The sequence below is a fragment of the Pristis pectinata genome, chromosome 1 (assembly GCF_009764475.1).
Source record: "Pristis pectinata isolate sPriPec2 chromosome 1, sPriPec2.1.pri, whole genome shotgun sequence".
NCBI classification, from domain to species: Eukaryota; Metazoa; Chordata; class Chondrichthyes; order Rhinopristiformes; family Pristidae; genus Pristis; species Pristis pectinata.
Genome location: NC_067405.1, coordinates 95,501,411 through 95,517,585, shown reverse-complemented (window position 1 = coordinate 95,517,585; position 16,175 = coordinate 95,501,411). Strand labels below are relative to the sequence as shown.

At 39.5% G+C, this 16,175-nt stretch overlaps 1 protein-coding gene across 1 annotated transcript in view; it reads left to right on the top strand.

Moving 5' to 3' along the window:
• Positions 1-16,175, top strand: part of LOC127577027 (cysteine-rich motor neuron 1 protein-like) — a 200,976-nt gene that overhangs the window by 165,008 nt on the left and 19,793 nt on the right. Inside the window, exons 6-9 of the mRNA XM_052027894.1 lie at positions 98-226; positions 3,463-3,616; positions 6,899-7,020; positions 14,775-14,993. Coding sequence (XP_051883854.1) covers positions 98-226; positions 3,463-3,616; positions 6,899-7,020; positions 14,775-14,993 — 624 coding nt within the window. The remainder of the gene's footprint in view (positions 1-97; positions 227-3,462; positions 3,617-6,898; positions 7,021-14,774; positions 14,994-16,175) is intronic.

Genomic DNA, 16,175 nt, shown 5'->3' with positions numbered 1-16,175 from the left:
GGTGTTGGTACAATATTGAAAATATATACTTACAATTCTGCAATGTTGAAAAGTATTCATTTGGAAAATAATTTTCCATGTTTTACTTTTCCAACAGAGCCAACCTACGGGACAGTCAGTCCAACACTATGTGAGAGGCTGATAAACTGTACCTTGACAGCGAAGGATTGTCCTTATGGCTTTGTACAAGACCAGAAGGGATGCTTGATGTGCCAGTGTCTACCTAGTAAGTATTCCAGTCCTTTCAGAATACCAGAAAAGATTGAGTAACTGGGTACTAAAACCCCAACACAGTAAATGTGATTTTTTTATATTATTAATGCATGCTTAAAGTGATTATCTCCCTAGCAAAAAAACTCCAGATAAATGCAGGGGAATTTTCATTGCCGATTATTCTCCAATTCCCAGCTCTTATTTGTTTGAACCCATCAGTTTTGGCATTATTCACTGATGTGTGGTGTGTAATATACCAAAGTCCAAATGTACATGAGTGTTGAATTATTAACAACAAATTATGGTGAACACATCATGTGATTTCCCCTCATTTATAAACTAGCAACTTTGTTCACCCGTGTTCAGTATCACAATGGGGAGCAGAGGAAATTATAAGGGTCCAGTTAGACAATGCCTCAGACACGGATCACAGTCAGTCTTTCTCCCCATGCCTTCAAATAAAAGCTGGGCAGTCTAGCTGAAATTAAAAATTACCAGAATCCAGAAAATAAACTGTCAAGATCATTCCTCATAGTAGTGATCACATCCAATCTACCAAAGATGCACTGAAGCACTCCCAAAGAGGAAAATTTTGATCCTAGACATTTTCTTTATCAATAATAGGTGAAGCAAAGTTAATGAAGGTCATTGTGTTTTTACTGCAGCACCAGGAATTTCCATGGCTTCTCCTGATCCATTTCCTTAGGTTCAGAGGGTGGGGAAGAGGTTTGGCTGAAACTCTGATGATGTAACTTCTACTGAAGCTATAATGGTGGAGTGAGTGAAAACTCAAGAAATGTCCCTGAAATAACCTCTGTTAGCTTTGAATAATTATTTGATCCTTTGAATAGGAATTCCCAGTCCATGATGTTGTAAGTTTTCCAAGTTTCATAAGAATTTTAGCACAATCAAGAGAATTGAAATGTTAAGTGAAAACTGTAATCCTTCACCCAACACCTCCTGCTGCAACTCGTTCTACATAATGCCGAACAGAATATACTTCTACTTTCAGGAAAGTGCAGCAGGGCAGTGGTAGCACAGATGATAGATCTTTCTTGGAAGCTCACAGTTCATAATCTAGGGTTGACGCAAGTCTGTTAATCAGCTGAGAATCTTTGTTACCTCTTTCCAGGAAATATCAGCATTGTGACCATTTTCTATGCTAGCCTCCAAGTTTCCATTTGTCTGCCAATTTTTTTTTAAGTCTTGCCCATTTTGTTAACCACTTGCCTTCCCCAAATATGATCCTCTGTATCGTGGAGAATAGAGTTATACAGCACACAAACAGGCCCTTCAGCCCAACTCATCCATGCCAACCAAGGTGCCTTTCTAAGTTCGTCCCATTTGCCTGCATATTCCCCTAAACCTTCGCTATCCATGAGCCTGTCCAAATGTGTTTTAAATGTTGTAATCGTACCTTCTTAAACATTGTAATCATACCTGCCTCTACCACTTCCTCTGGCAGCTCACTTCATATACCCACCATCATCTGCAGAAAAGCTTGTCCCCTGAGGTCCCCTTTAAATCTTTCCTCTCTCACCTTAAATCCATGCCTTCTAGTTTTAGACTCCCCTACCCTGGGGAAAAAGTACGTGACCATCCACCTTATCTATGCCCCTCATTGTTTTATAAACCTCTCTAAGGTTACAGAGAAGAGGGAATTCTGAGGCCAGACTTAACCAGGATTACCCTTAAACTGAGTTAAGTACACCAGCCTATCAGCAGGGCGGCGCGGTAGCATAGCGGTTAGCGTAACGCTATCACAGCACCAGCAACCCGGGTTCAATTCCTGCTGCTGCCTGTAAGGAGTTTGTACGTTCTCCCCGTGTCTGCATGGGTTTCCTCTGGGTGCTCTGGTTTCCTCCCACATTCCAAAGACGTATGGGTTAGGAGCTGTGGGCATGCTATGTCGGCGCCGGAAGAGTGGCGACACTTGTGGGCTGCCCCCAGAACATTCTTAGCAACACAAAAAGACATATTTTACTGTGTGTTTCGATGTACATGTGACTAATAAATATAGATCTTAATATATTTCTCTTATCTGAGTCCATGCCATTTGAAAACTGGACCTGGTGAGAAAGAAATAATTGTACAATACTGTTTAACCATTCACCACTCCTTACACCCCCTCCTCACCTGTTCTGGCTGATGCCATGCCTCCTCTTTTCTTACCTGCCCCTCCACCCCCCCCCCCCCGCACCAACAACAGTCAAATTAAAGAACAAACTCGCATACGGTCAAACATACATGACTACCAAACCCTACTGCATCTTCCATCCATATCCTTCTGGCATAATTCCAGGATCTGAAGTATGAAAGAGTGGCTTCATAATTCATGCCAAAAACAGCTATAAAACATACATTTACATTCTATTGTATTCTAAAAAAGAACAATCTTGCCATCTGTCAAGCATACTTAAAAATAAGTTAGTACTGTTACCTTCCGTTGCCTAACAATGCATTGAGTAAAAGACTGAGTATTTTGTTTAAAGCTTACTCAACACTTCATAAGCTATTAAATATTTTTTATTGGTGAAGTGCATTCTTTGATGTGTACGATCCATAATTTTTCCCCTTGTCACATCCGCAATTTCCACAGTTCTGGTCAGAACAACTGCTACTAATTTCCCAGTTCATAGTAGCAAAATGCTCTACACACGCGATGCCTACGTTCCAGTGGCCTGGAGTCAATAGCTGGAACTGGAACATACACAATAATAAGATGGAACAGGAGTTGGTCTGTTTGCTGCTCATTCAGAGAACACAGTTTTATTGCCATGATGTTTCATACTGCAGTCATCTCTCAGGAGAAGTGTGCCCATGATAAGCAAAATACTTTCAATGTGGTTGGTTACGGATTAGAGGTTTGAAACATAGTGTGCTATTTTACAAATTAGCTGTAAGTAAGGAACTGGATTTGCCGTAGCACCAACTCAATTAATATACAATGTAGAGTGACGAGATGTGGATTTGCTTGGGTGATCAGCCTTGCTATTAGCTGGAGCTGTTGACCAGGGGCCAAGTACTTACAAATCATCCAAGCAGCTTTTGTACACAATTTATAAAGCCTGACCCAGCAAGAGGCAGCTTGGCCATTTGCCTTTTCAAGTGAAGAATGATACAAGAATATTGAATGAGAAGTGAGGAAGTAAACCACAATGTTTTGGTCGACAGAAATGTATTGTTTTGCATATTAGTACATTTTGTACCAAGTTGTAACCAATAGTAAATAACATCTTTCTGTTCCAGAGGAACCCTGTCCAGATTTGACATCATATTGCTCCTTAGATTGCCCCCATGGTTTCCTGACGGATTTAGATGACTGCGTCATCTGTGAGTGTCGGCCCCAGCCACACAAATGCCGAAAGCTTTCCTGCAATAAGCACTGTCCCTATGGTTATATGTAAGTACAGCAGATCAGCACCAAGTAGTTTAATGAGTTGGCTAGCCTTATACCATTTTAGAGTGCAGGTACAGATGTTTCCCTTTAATGGAATGACCCGGGTTCATTTAGTTCGGGAAGCACAGCACTTTATCAAGAATCATTAGCAATTGGAGATTCTTACAATTTATGCACAATTTCAGAATTGGGTAAAAATAATCCATTTTGTTTTTCTTTTAAGTTATCGTTTCTGTCTCACTGGGTAACCACTGGTAAGATATTCACAGTACTTGGAAGTATTTCTTCATTCACCTCCCACAGAATTGTCTTGGTCTCCAGGAAATGAAGATTGTTCTCCTATGAGCAATCCTGGGTAAAGTTCATCAGGGCAAAGGAAATCTTTGTTTTGTTTTTTCACACTTTATTTTGTTTCATTAGTTATATATATTTAAGAAAAGTTCTTTGTAGAGGGGGCTAAGGCTGTTAGGTGAAAACTATCTCGTATTTCTCACAACTCAGAAGGAGACCATTTAACTCATTGAGTCCATGCCAGCTCTCAGAGCAATCCCACCAACCCTAATCACGCACTTATTATCCCGTAACCTATTCTCTCTTGCATCCCCATTTACTCTATCCATTGAATGACTGTTAGCTTTCCTATTGGATTGGGAATCCAGGGGTGAGCTGGCTGTGAGACAGAATTGATTACCAGAGAATATAAAGATTTCAGAGTGGTTTATGTGAAAATCAACTCCAGATGTTAACGATCAAAGTAAATGAATATGATGTGATTATTTATTAATGGATGTGATTATTCATTTTCATTGCTGCTGCTTCTGTATCAAAGGCACCCGATTCTTATTGGCACGTGCAGAGAGAGCTACAGTGCCAGCAACGTTGAATTATAAATATTGTCCCACATTGTTTATTAGCACATTTACCATATCAACATTTATGGCTGCCACAAAAAGAAAGCTGCAACTACAATACACATGACAAGCAAGTTGGCCTTTGCTGATATCTAAACATGAATCTTTCTTCAAATTTACTTAATGCTAATTCTCAGATATTTATCAATCACTGTGCAAGTAGAAAACAAAAAATCTGTTGACAGTTATTCGAAGGACTTGAGTGATCAGAGTCATTCCTTGAAGAACTGTGATGTCAGCAGATCTCTAATCTTTCTAGCCAGAGAACGAGAGAGGTTATTTGCTGCAATGGAAACATAGTCCTTGGGGTGACACTTTGAAAAGACTGCATTCAGTATTGGAAACGCTCTGTCATCCTAGCTGGAAAATCATGGGTTTAAATCCCACTTAGAGAATTGAGCTGCTAATCCAGGTTGACGGTGCTTGTGCAATACTGTAACCACACACAAAATGCTGGAGGAACTCAGCAGGTTGGGCAGCATCTATGGAGGGAAATAAACAGTCGACGTTTCGGGTTGAGACCCTTGATCAAGACTAGAAAGGAAGAGGGCAGAAACCAGAATAAGAAGGTGGGGGGAGGGGGAGGAGTGCAGGCTGGCAGGTGATAGGTGGGTCCAGGTGAGAGAGGGAAGGTAGGGGGAGGGGGGATGAAAGGGAGTGATGTGAGAAGCTGAGAGGTGATAAGTAGAAGTGGCAAGGGGATGAAGAAGGAATCCAGTAGGAAAGGACAGTAGACCATGGGGAATAGATGGGCATGTCATGAGGGTGGGGGGCAACAGAAATGAGGGAAAACAAAGGGGGGGGGAAGAGGGGAGTTAGAGAAATCAATGTTGATGTCACTAAAAATTCAATTCTTAGTGATTCATCTGCCAAAAATTGAGCAATTTCTGAAGTTAAAAGTCATTTGGCCTAATTCCTGGATCTCCAGTATGCACCACTGGGTGTTGATTAAGCTGTTTCTACCCAGGAAGGTGGAAGCACAACAGTTAGATTCGGGTCAAGTAGGAGAAACCTCCCCTCAGTCTTATGCTCCGTTTTTTTAAAAAAACGTTTCTAACATTTCCAACGACTCCTCATGGGCTATGAATCAAACACTATTATTAATTATTAATACTGCGAGGTAATGATACAGCTCTACAAAACTCTGGTTAGACCACACTTGGAGGATGTGGAAGCATTGGAAAGGGTGTAGAGGAGATTTACCAGGATGCTGCCTGGATTGGAGAGTATGGATTATGAGGAGAGACTAAGGGAGCTAGGGCTTTACACTTTGGAGAGAGGGAGGATGAGGGGAGACATGATAGAGGTGTACAAAATATTAAGAGGAATAGATAGAGTAGACAGCCAGCGCCTCTTTCCCAGGGCACCAATGCTCAATACAAGAGGGCATGGCTTTAAAGTAATGGGTGGGAAGTTCAAGGGGGATGTCAGAGGGAGGTTTTTTACCCAGAGAGTGGTTGGTGCATGGAATGCATTGCCTTGGGGTAGTGGTGGAGGCAGATACGTTGGTCAAGTTCAAGAGATTGTTAGATAAGCATATGGAGGAACTTAAAATAGGGGGATATGTGGGAGGAAGGGGTTAGATAGCATTAGGTGTGGTTTAAAGGTCAGCACAACATGGTGGGCCAAAGGGCCTGATTTGTGCTGTGTATTGTTCTATGGTTCTAGTTTCTCATTTACTGCAGCTAGTTTGAAGCTGCAGCCCTTCAAAATACTGTTTTGTGTCTTAATAAAGTGATGTACAACTTCAATGTCATGAACAAGTATATTGATATTCATTACACTGCTACAAAAAATGCAGTATTTGCATGTGCATGCAAATACATTTGGCCTCCACATGTGAAAGGTTGAAGCCCACTCCAGAATTTACTTTGCATAACCTAAGTGGACAATAAATACAACACTGAGGGAGTTTAGCATTACCACATGTGTGGTCCTTCAAATGAACCATTCTTCCAAAGACCTGAATGTCACTTTATTGTGAATATCTTGTGATATTATTTCAAGAAACACCTTTTTTTCTGGCTCACATTCCTGTAAAGATATGGCTGAAATCATTTCCCTGCTCCTTGTGGAACCTTGATAATTGTCAACATTCTAACAAGTGCTTGCTCTTCAGAAGTAATTTCTGAACATTAAGTGTTTGGAAATATTTTGACAGATTGGACAAGGCTTTAAAATTTGAAAGCAATCTCTTTGATGTTGGAACTTTAAAATAAAAATGTAATATACTCAGATCAGGCAGCATCCAGAGAACAGATTTAATGTTTCAGGTTAATGAACTTCCATTAAAATATAAGCGTGCCTTTCACTCATAAAAATGTCTTGCACAAGGTCAGTCTCACCCAGAATTTGTTTTTTGTTTTATTTTTAGGAGAAATAAACATGGTTGTGAGATGTGCCGCTGTGTAAAATGCCCACCATTTACCTGTGACAAGTATTGCCCAGAAGGGTATGAAAAGAATAAGAAAGGATGCTCCGTGTGCAAATGCAAAGGTACCACAACATTAACTCATTTACGGATATATTTCGCCAATATTTGGAAACAGATTATACAGTCAGGAATGTCAACAATACATCAGATTTTCACATTGGTATTTGCATTGGGTTAAGGGCCATTAAAAAAAATTGCTTAACACCTTTATTATAGATCTGTCTTCATTAAAGTTATGGATATGTCTGATTTTTAATATGTCATAGATTATAATCTCAGAAGTAACAAAGGCAGAATATTTTCCTTTTGTTGCCAATTTGCATCCATTGAATTTAGCAAAAGGAGGAAATGTGTGGGAGAAATAATTAGCTGTCTCTTGAAGTCTTCAGCACATTTTTTAATAACTGAAATCTCGGCCCACCCCATCCTATTTGAAGGACATGGTGCCAAAAGTGTGACTACTTCTGATGAGAGTCTGAATTTTATAACCAGATTCATTACTCTTCCTTTCTTGGGAGAAACCTCAATAGAATTTGGACAGCCAGTCTGAAGGTTGGAGTGTCTGCATCATTTGGTAATTTTGTGCCTGAAAGATGCTCAGGAACTAATAGAGTTCTGCAGTATTCATTGTCTTCCACAGTAACAATATAAGAAGCTGTATGATATCAAACCTCGGTGGGATTCTGCTGAAATGAAAAGACTGGCTCAATTAATGGTTTGAGCAATATTACTTGGAAAAGGCAAGCCAAACTATTTCACTCCCAGCCATGTGCCCCATGTAAAAGAAACAAAATAGTGACAAAGATGCTTAAATCTGGGGGCAACAAACAATCTGCTGAAGGAGCTCATTGGGTCGAGCAGCATCTGTGGGGAGAAAGGAACTGTTGACATTTCTGGTTGAAAGCCTGCATCAAGACTTCGACCCAAAACGTCGACAATTCCTTCCCTACCACAGATGCTCCTTGACTTGTTGAGTTCCTCCAGCAGATGGTCAGAAACAAAATAGTGTCTCCCAATGGAATAACTAACTTATTAGAGTCATGCCGTCATACAGCACCCACACAGCCCTTTGGCCTACTACGTCCGTGCCTATCTCTACTAATTCCATTTCCCTGCACTTGGCCTGTAACCTTCCATTGCAATGGCATTCCAAGTATTCCTTCAATGATTTGAGAGTACCTGCCACCACTACTACCTCAGAGTGAATTTCAGATTTCATCTACCCTCTGGATGAAAAGCTTCCTCTTCAAGTCCCCTATGAATCTCCTACCCCTTATCTTAAACCAAAGCTCTCTGTTGACAGAGACCTCTGCTAAGGGGAAAAGTTTCTCACTATCTACATCCCTCATAATTTTGTATTCCTCAGTTGGGTCCCTCCTCAGCATTCCCACTGCATCGAAGACAAAGCCAACCTGTCCTTGTATCTCAAACTCTCCATCCAGGCAACATCCTTGTGAATCTCATCCGCACTCCCTCCAGGGAAATGACAATCCTCCTACATTATAGCAACCAGAACTCCACACAGTACTCCAGCTGTGGCCTAACTAATGTTTTAAATAGTTGTAGCATAGCCTTCCTGCTATTATATTCTCTGCCCTGACTAAAGAAGGTGACTTCCATTCTTCCTCTTAACAACCTTATCTACCCTTGTTGCTGGTCTTCCCTGGATTCTCCAACTACAATCTTCCCCTCCATAGTGAATACAGATGAAAAGTATTAATCTAAGATCTCACCTATGTCTTCCCGTTCCGTAAAAACATTGCCACATGGACATTACTCTTTCTCCAGTTACCCTCTAGTCCTTAGTAAACATAAAATGTTTTGGAAATTTCTTTAATTTTGCTGCCAATGCCTTTATGAGCCTCCTTTGCCCTCGTAATTACTTTTTTTTACTCCCTAAGCTCATGCTGCTGTAGGGCCTCACATGTTTTCTATTCCCAAAACCTGCCAGAATTTACTTTGTCTTCTTTGTCCACCTCTTGGTGTCCCTTGACATACAGGCTTCCTTAGACTTGCTGAGAATACCTTTCACCATTAAGGGAACATATTAATGTTTAATTCTCTCAATTCCCTCACGTCTCACGATTTTATTTTTGAATGCCTCCTACTGGTCATCTGTAGATTTGCCTGCAAACAGCTGTTCCCAGTCCACTTTTGCCAGGTCCTGTCTTATGTTGCTACCAGCCTTCCTTCAATAAGGGAATTTAATTTCTGATCTATCCTGGTCCTTCTCCATAACATCCTTAAAACAAAAGTTATGGTCACTATCCCTGAAATGTTCTCCCACTGACACTCCCACCAGTTACCCAGCTACATTTCCAAACAGTAGATTCATTATTGCCCCTTCTTTAGTAGGACAACCTACATACAGGCTCAAAAAGATCTCCTGGGTATACTTTAAAAGTTCTACCCCCTCTAAGCATTTCACCTTAAGGTGATCACCGTTAATATTGGGAAGTTGAAATCCATTCTGTTATTTCCTATTATTTGTAAAATTCTCTGCGATTTGTCTATGTATCTGCAGCTCCATCCCACACTGACCATTTGAAGCCTATAGTATTCCCCCAGTAAACTGATCGCACCCTTTTGGTCTCATTTGAAGAACCTTCTGGGAAATCCTCTTCACTGCAGTAGGAAATTCCTTGATTAACATTGCAATGCGACCTTCTCTTTTGCCTTCACCCTTTCTGCCTGAAGATTCTATACCCTGGATTACAAAATAGCCAGTCCTACCCATCTTTCAACCATGTCTATGTGACAGCAACAATATTGTATTCCCATGGTAATTGCCACCTTCAGTTCATCAGCCTTACCTGTCAGAATCCTTGCATTAAGATAGATAATATCCAGCCTTTCATTCCTCCCATGTGTCTGAAGGCTGAGTTTTCCTTATGTTTTTGTCCATCCTCACCCACACTGTACTCCTGCTCCCTTGCCTACCGGACAAATTTAGTAGTCCTCACCCCCTACTGTAATCCTACTCTGTGACCCGTACCCCTGCCAGATCAGTTTAAGCCTTCCCCAACAACTCCAGCAAAATCTCTCTCAAGGATATTGGACCTGTTCTGGTTTGGGTACAACCTGTCCAGCATGTACAAGTCCCACCTTCCCCAGAAACTGTCCCAATGATCCAGAAGTCTAAAGCCCTCCCTCTTGAACCACCTCTTCAGCCACACATTCATCTGACCTGCCCTTCTATTTCTTAGATACTTTATTTTAATATGGGATAGGAACAAATACGCTGATTCAGCCCCTTGGAACAGTTCTGTTGTGGCCAATCGATGGCCTGACTTCACACATCTGCCTTTTCCCCATTCTCCTTTCATGCCTCTTAATTAACAAGAATATATCAATCTCATATTATAAATAATAATTGAACTATCACCAATTGCCATTTGTGGAACAGAATCACAAACTTCTTCTGAACTTCTTTCCCAGAAGGCTGAACTCTAAGTTTTAGACCATATCCAAGAATCTACATGATTCAAATATCATGTACTTCCTCTTAATTTTACCTGCCAATTCCCCATACAAACTTGCAAACTTTGATCCACAATCCCTGATCTTCTAACTTCCATGCAATACTTTAGTTGGTATAATCTCTGTTTGTAATTTAACCCTCTGGAAAATCTATGCTGCACGTGCTTCAAACTGACATATCGTTCCTAAGATGAGGTCTAACAATGACTTTATATGGCTTTGGCCTCACTGCAGTGCATTTGTTTTCTTATCCTCTGATGTATCAGTCAACTTTTATTGGACTTTTTTTTGTACCTGTCCATGAGATTTTAATGCTCTATGTATACAGTATGGGCCATGTATCTTTTCTGGATATTCACTCTTCTTAGCTTTTTAGCTTTTCAATATTTAGATATACCTTTATTCTATCCCTTTTGAGGGTGGAAGTTGTTCATACTTGCTTACATTGAAATACATCTACCACAGCTTTTGCAAAGACCTTTAATCTAGACATAACTCTGCAAATTTATGCTTCCATCCATGCTGTTTTTAATGCACTTATCCTTGTATTATCGCCAGACTTGGATAAGGGGCTTTCTATCCCATCATCTAACTTGACATTGAATTTGATGGAAAATTGGGGTTTCAAAACCAATCCTCGCAAGCCACCATTTACTCATTACAAATCTGTGTTGGCTTTCTCTGATCAGCTGACAAATTTCAGGTGTTCATTGACTCTTTTTAATTCTAGTAATTTCCTGATAAAACATATTAGTCTATTTAGTCTATGATTCCCAGGTTCAACCTTCTAATCCTTCACAAAAAGAGCATTCATATGCACCATCTTTCCCAAATTAGGTTAACTTGGGAAGATTGTATTTCTTCTAAGGCAATCCCTTGGAACTCAGATTGGCTCTGGTTTTGTGGTTATGAGTTCGCTAATGAGGCTCCCACCATACATTCCTGGTTCCTAGATCTGGCCACACACTTCACAAAGCTTACAGCCTTGGCACCCACATTATTTGACTGCAGACTTCCTGAACACCAACACTGTGCCGCAAGGATGCAGACTGCAAAACTCTTATCTACCATGATTTAACCTTCTTCACTTAAAACATGGGAATGGCATTTATCTGGTCCTAGTGATTTGTCATACTTTGGTATTGTTATTTTCTTTCATTATTTTTATTTTGCTTCTGTTAATTTTGGCAAATCCCAGTCCCTGATTCAATATTAGTTTTCTTCAGGTTCTCTTCCTCTATTATAAATATTGAAGCAAAGTAATTATTTGTCTCGTATTGCCTTAATTTGATTCATAATATCACCATTATCAATTATTAACTGAAGTACCAATTATCTTTCCTTTCAGAATCATTCAGATGTTTGTCAAGCATCTGAAACACTCTGTCAATAAACAAAACTTTTTATACAATGGGATCTATGCTCAATGCCCAGCTAAATGCATTTCATAGAAATCTGACCACTTAGTATCTGATTCTTCCCCTCAGACAAGCCTTCCAGGCTGTAGGGCTGATGGTGTTCAGCAGTGATGTTACAAACTGGTCGTTGTGACCTTCCACAAGCTTCCGGCCACCTCACGTTAGGCATTGTGCTGGTCATATGATAGTCACATCCAAGTTCAGGCATAAATTTGAAGCTGCAGGCTACCAGGCATCCTGCCAGATCTGAAAGGCTTGCCACCACTATCAATGTAAACTGATTGGGTGCCAAACCCATTCTCTTTTAATGTTTCTGGCTTTTATACCTCACACTGGTGAGTATCTAGGCTTGGCTCGTGAGCTGATGAAAAGATAATGGTGGTTTTCATGATCTTGTGCAGGAGCAGGAACTCTGTATTTTGCCAAATAGAATCTCTTCTGTGTTACCCCATTGGAACTAATGTAACAGTGATTTCAGACAAACCCTTCTCCCACAGCAGAATGTGATGATCCTTTAACTTGGAACTGAATTCAGTGCTTGGGTATCTAATGATACTCAGGGATCATTGTGGTAGGTTAAATCATACAATATATTCTTTTCAATTTTAATTGTGGGAGAATGAATGTGATGCAAGTTTTCCTCTGTCTGTTTGGAATGCCACAGGAAATTCTTGTCACTTCCCTTTGACACCTGGCTCAAGTTTAGAAAGCCTCATTGCAGTTAACAATGGGTGCATACCCACATTGAAACATTCTTCTTCCTTCCACCAGCTTTGCTAAACAAAATATCTCCTTCACTTTCTCCTTTCACTGTCTGTTTTATTACGTTTCTGTGATTGAAAAAATGCTGGCAGTCTTAATTTAAAGTAACCACTCCCAGTTTGGTTAATTTAAATTACAGGTTTAAATGTTGCATGACATTGGGTGAAAATCAACCATTATCACGACTACCTTAATTGTGTGCAATAGTTTAGTATACAAAAGAGACATGAAGCAAGGGTACACACAGACTTGATTAACCATCCAGTCTCAATTTAAGATTGCATTGTCTGCTTTGAGCATCCATTGTATTCTTTTACTTAGTTTGGAAGTGTGTATTATCAGAAATGGAGTGCATAGAGAGCCTTTATTATAGAGAACTTCCTTATTGTGTACAAAATAGTGATGATATTACTCTGGTGTTTAAAATTGTTGCTGTTATTCATAAAAGTAATTAGTTCTCCCATTTGTTCCTGGAAGATGTGTGTCTGGTTGGGTTTCTTAAATGCACACTACAGTCTGTACCTGAGCTGCTTAAATGATAATGTATAAGAACAAAGCAAGAAAAAAATCTTACCTAAAATAAATGTTGATCAAGCTGAATTTCTTTCTGTCTCTGTGTGTGTTTATATTTGTTCTTCGATGTTTTATCCGCCAGAGTATGAAAAGTGAGTCCTGTTGTTCTATAGAACAAGCTGGATAATAACATTGTCTACCTGAATGTAACTCAGTGGGATGTATGAGTGAGTGTTGGTCTGTCAAAATAGGAATACTGGGAGTCATTTACCTAATTCTGCTACTAACACCTCTGGAACTATTGGATCATAATGTGAGCAAAAGAAGTTATTTTGAGAGTGATGCAAAGTATAAAATATGACTATCACACAGATCACTAGAAATGCCAGTTCCTGTTTAATGCACTTCAAATTTCCTGTATAACCAATTCACCTTGCTTTTTGTTTGAAACTTTTTTTTGGTGTTTTTTGTCCATCTTTTCAGAAAAGGACACTTTTTAAATTATGGATTTGTTATACTTTCTCCCTCTTTTAGCCCCACCTTAGCACACATTATGACTGAAGAAGTGGACAAGTAGCTTTTTCTCAGTCACTCACTTGGTAAAACGCTGGACAGATCCAGAGTGCTTAACTCTCTTGTGTCCCTCCCTGTTTTAAAAAAAATCACTGACCCTATAATGCATTCTTTTGTCACGTACACTGTACTTAGAAAATGGCAAAATGCATATCTGCATTCCAGCACCTCTTAGCTTAATGTATCAGTACTGTATAATGGCAACACCAAGAGAAAACAGAGTTGCATTCAATCAAAAAAATATTATTATTATAATTAGATATTCTTATCAAATAGCACAATGACCTTTCCCTGGTCCCTAATTTTATATCTGAGCCTAAATTGGTTAAGTTGACTTTATTTATGTTGACAGCTCAGATCGTATGTGATGTGTTTGCTCGTTTAAATCCAATTCCTAATGAAGATAACTCAAAGCTAATTGATAATGCCACTTTAAGAGATCTGGAAATGCTGATGCAGGCTATGGGAAGTGTTACACTGGGATCTGACCCTTTGGTATTGTGGCTGAGATAAATTGACAGAATAGAGATGTTTGTATCCTGTATCTAACCATTGTTATACCTTACCTGGGATTTGACCCTCTGATATTGGGGCTGAGATGAACTGATGATGCAGAGGTGTTTGCATTCTGTATCTAACTATTGTTATAACTTATCCTGGTGTTCTTGGTATTGAAGTCATCCATTTCCTGGTGGTGTTATCTCATCTTGACAAATATTCTTTAAAAAGAAATAAGAATGCTGGAGATAATCAACAGGTCAGAGTGTACTTGTGGAGAGAGAAGTTAACATTTCAGGTTTCTGATAAAAGATCCAAATGCTAACTCTGTTTCTCACTCCACAGATGCTGCCTGATCCGCACTGATTATCTTCAGGCACTTGCTGTTCCTGTTTCATATTTTCAGCATCTGAAGTTTCATGCTTATCGATATTAAAGAAGTTGATTTGGGAAATGGTGCAACTTGAACACCTAAAGCAATGTTAACAGCTAACATCATTTAAGCCCTTGATGAGTTTTGTGTTGAGTAGATTAAAATGTTATAACATTTTCACACTTGGTTACTTTTGCAGAGGCTGATGTGCATCTTAGCATCACCACTCCTCCACTTCCAACCAGTTTCTGCTTGACTGCTAATGGCCATCGCTATGAAGAAGGAGAAGGCTGGCATGATGGATGTAGAGACTGTTATTGTTACGGTGGAAGGGAAATGTGTGTGCTAATTACATGCCCTGTTCCAAACTGCCTCAGTCCATTGGTCAAACCTGGGCAGTGCTGCCCCACCTGTCAAGGTGAGTCGCACCTTAATCAGATTAGGTATAAAGTAATTCATTTCTGCATTGAGTATGCCAGTGAGCACAGTATGCCTTTCTTAAATAATATGTTTGTTGGTATAAAGCTGTTTAAAAATATAATTATAGGAGCCTTTTATGACAGGAGGTCAGGTTAATTTTATCAATGAACAATGAAGAACTAACCCCAAAGTCCAGTTCTCCAATTTGAAAAAAATAGTGTTCTAATTAATGGGAAAGATAAATTACACTGCCGTTTTACACCTGACACTTGGATTCTTCTTGAGCAGATTGATGGAAGATTCCTCTCTCTATTGACTACCATAAACCATCTTGAAATAAAGACAGTGGAGTAATCTTGATCTGGTTCTTGATGAACAGCCAACATGTGCTGATTACTCCCAAGTTGTGTCAAATAGAAAGGTCGTAAGGCTGGCAGACACTGGAAGTGGAAATGTTACGTGGGAGCTATGGATGATGCTCTCAACTTTTCCTTTAGAGATATTATTTGTATAGAGCAACTTTTATTCTTGGTTTTGCCCCTGCTACACTGGACTTAGCACTACATGATGCTGCAATTGAATTTAAAAGTGCTGTAAAATACTTGCATTCCTTTCCCTTGATGTAAATACAGTTTTAAAAGTCCTGACATGAAAATTAATGTGAAAGGAAAGCTTAGGAGGAAGTATAACTTCAAAGGTAAATGGAACTTTGTTCTTTACATTCAGTTCAGTGACCTGATTTTCCTGGAATGAACCTAGTACTTTTAGTCTCCTAGCATCTCTAATCTCTGATGTTAGTTCTAGGATAACCTTGCGTGTTTGTCCCAAAACATCTGTATTCATTTAACATTTCATTGCTTTGGACCAACCTCTATAGTGATGTGCAAGTAGTTAGTGTAACTTTTCTCAGCCTGTTCTAAACTTCTTACAAATAGATCTCCTCTAATAAGAATCTATGCCATATTAATCTGGTTATTTATTTTAACAGGTCTGGTCCACCTGTATTCTTCTTATGGCTTTAGGTCCACAAATGTAGGTTTAAAATATATAATGTTGATTTGAATTGTTGCCATCTGAGGTTCAGTAACTTACTGTATCATAGTTACTCATTAATATCACACAGATTTGCTCATTCAGTTTAAATTACAGGAAACAGTGCTAACCTCTGGTGCACAAGTAG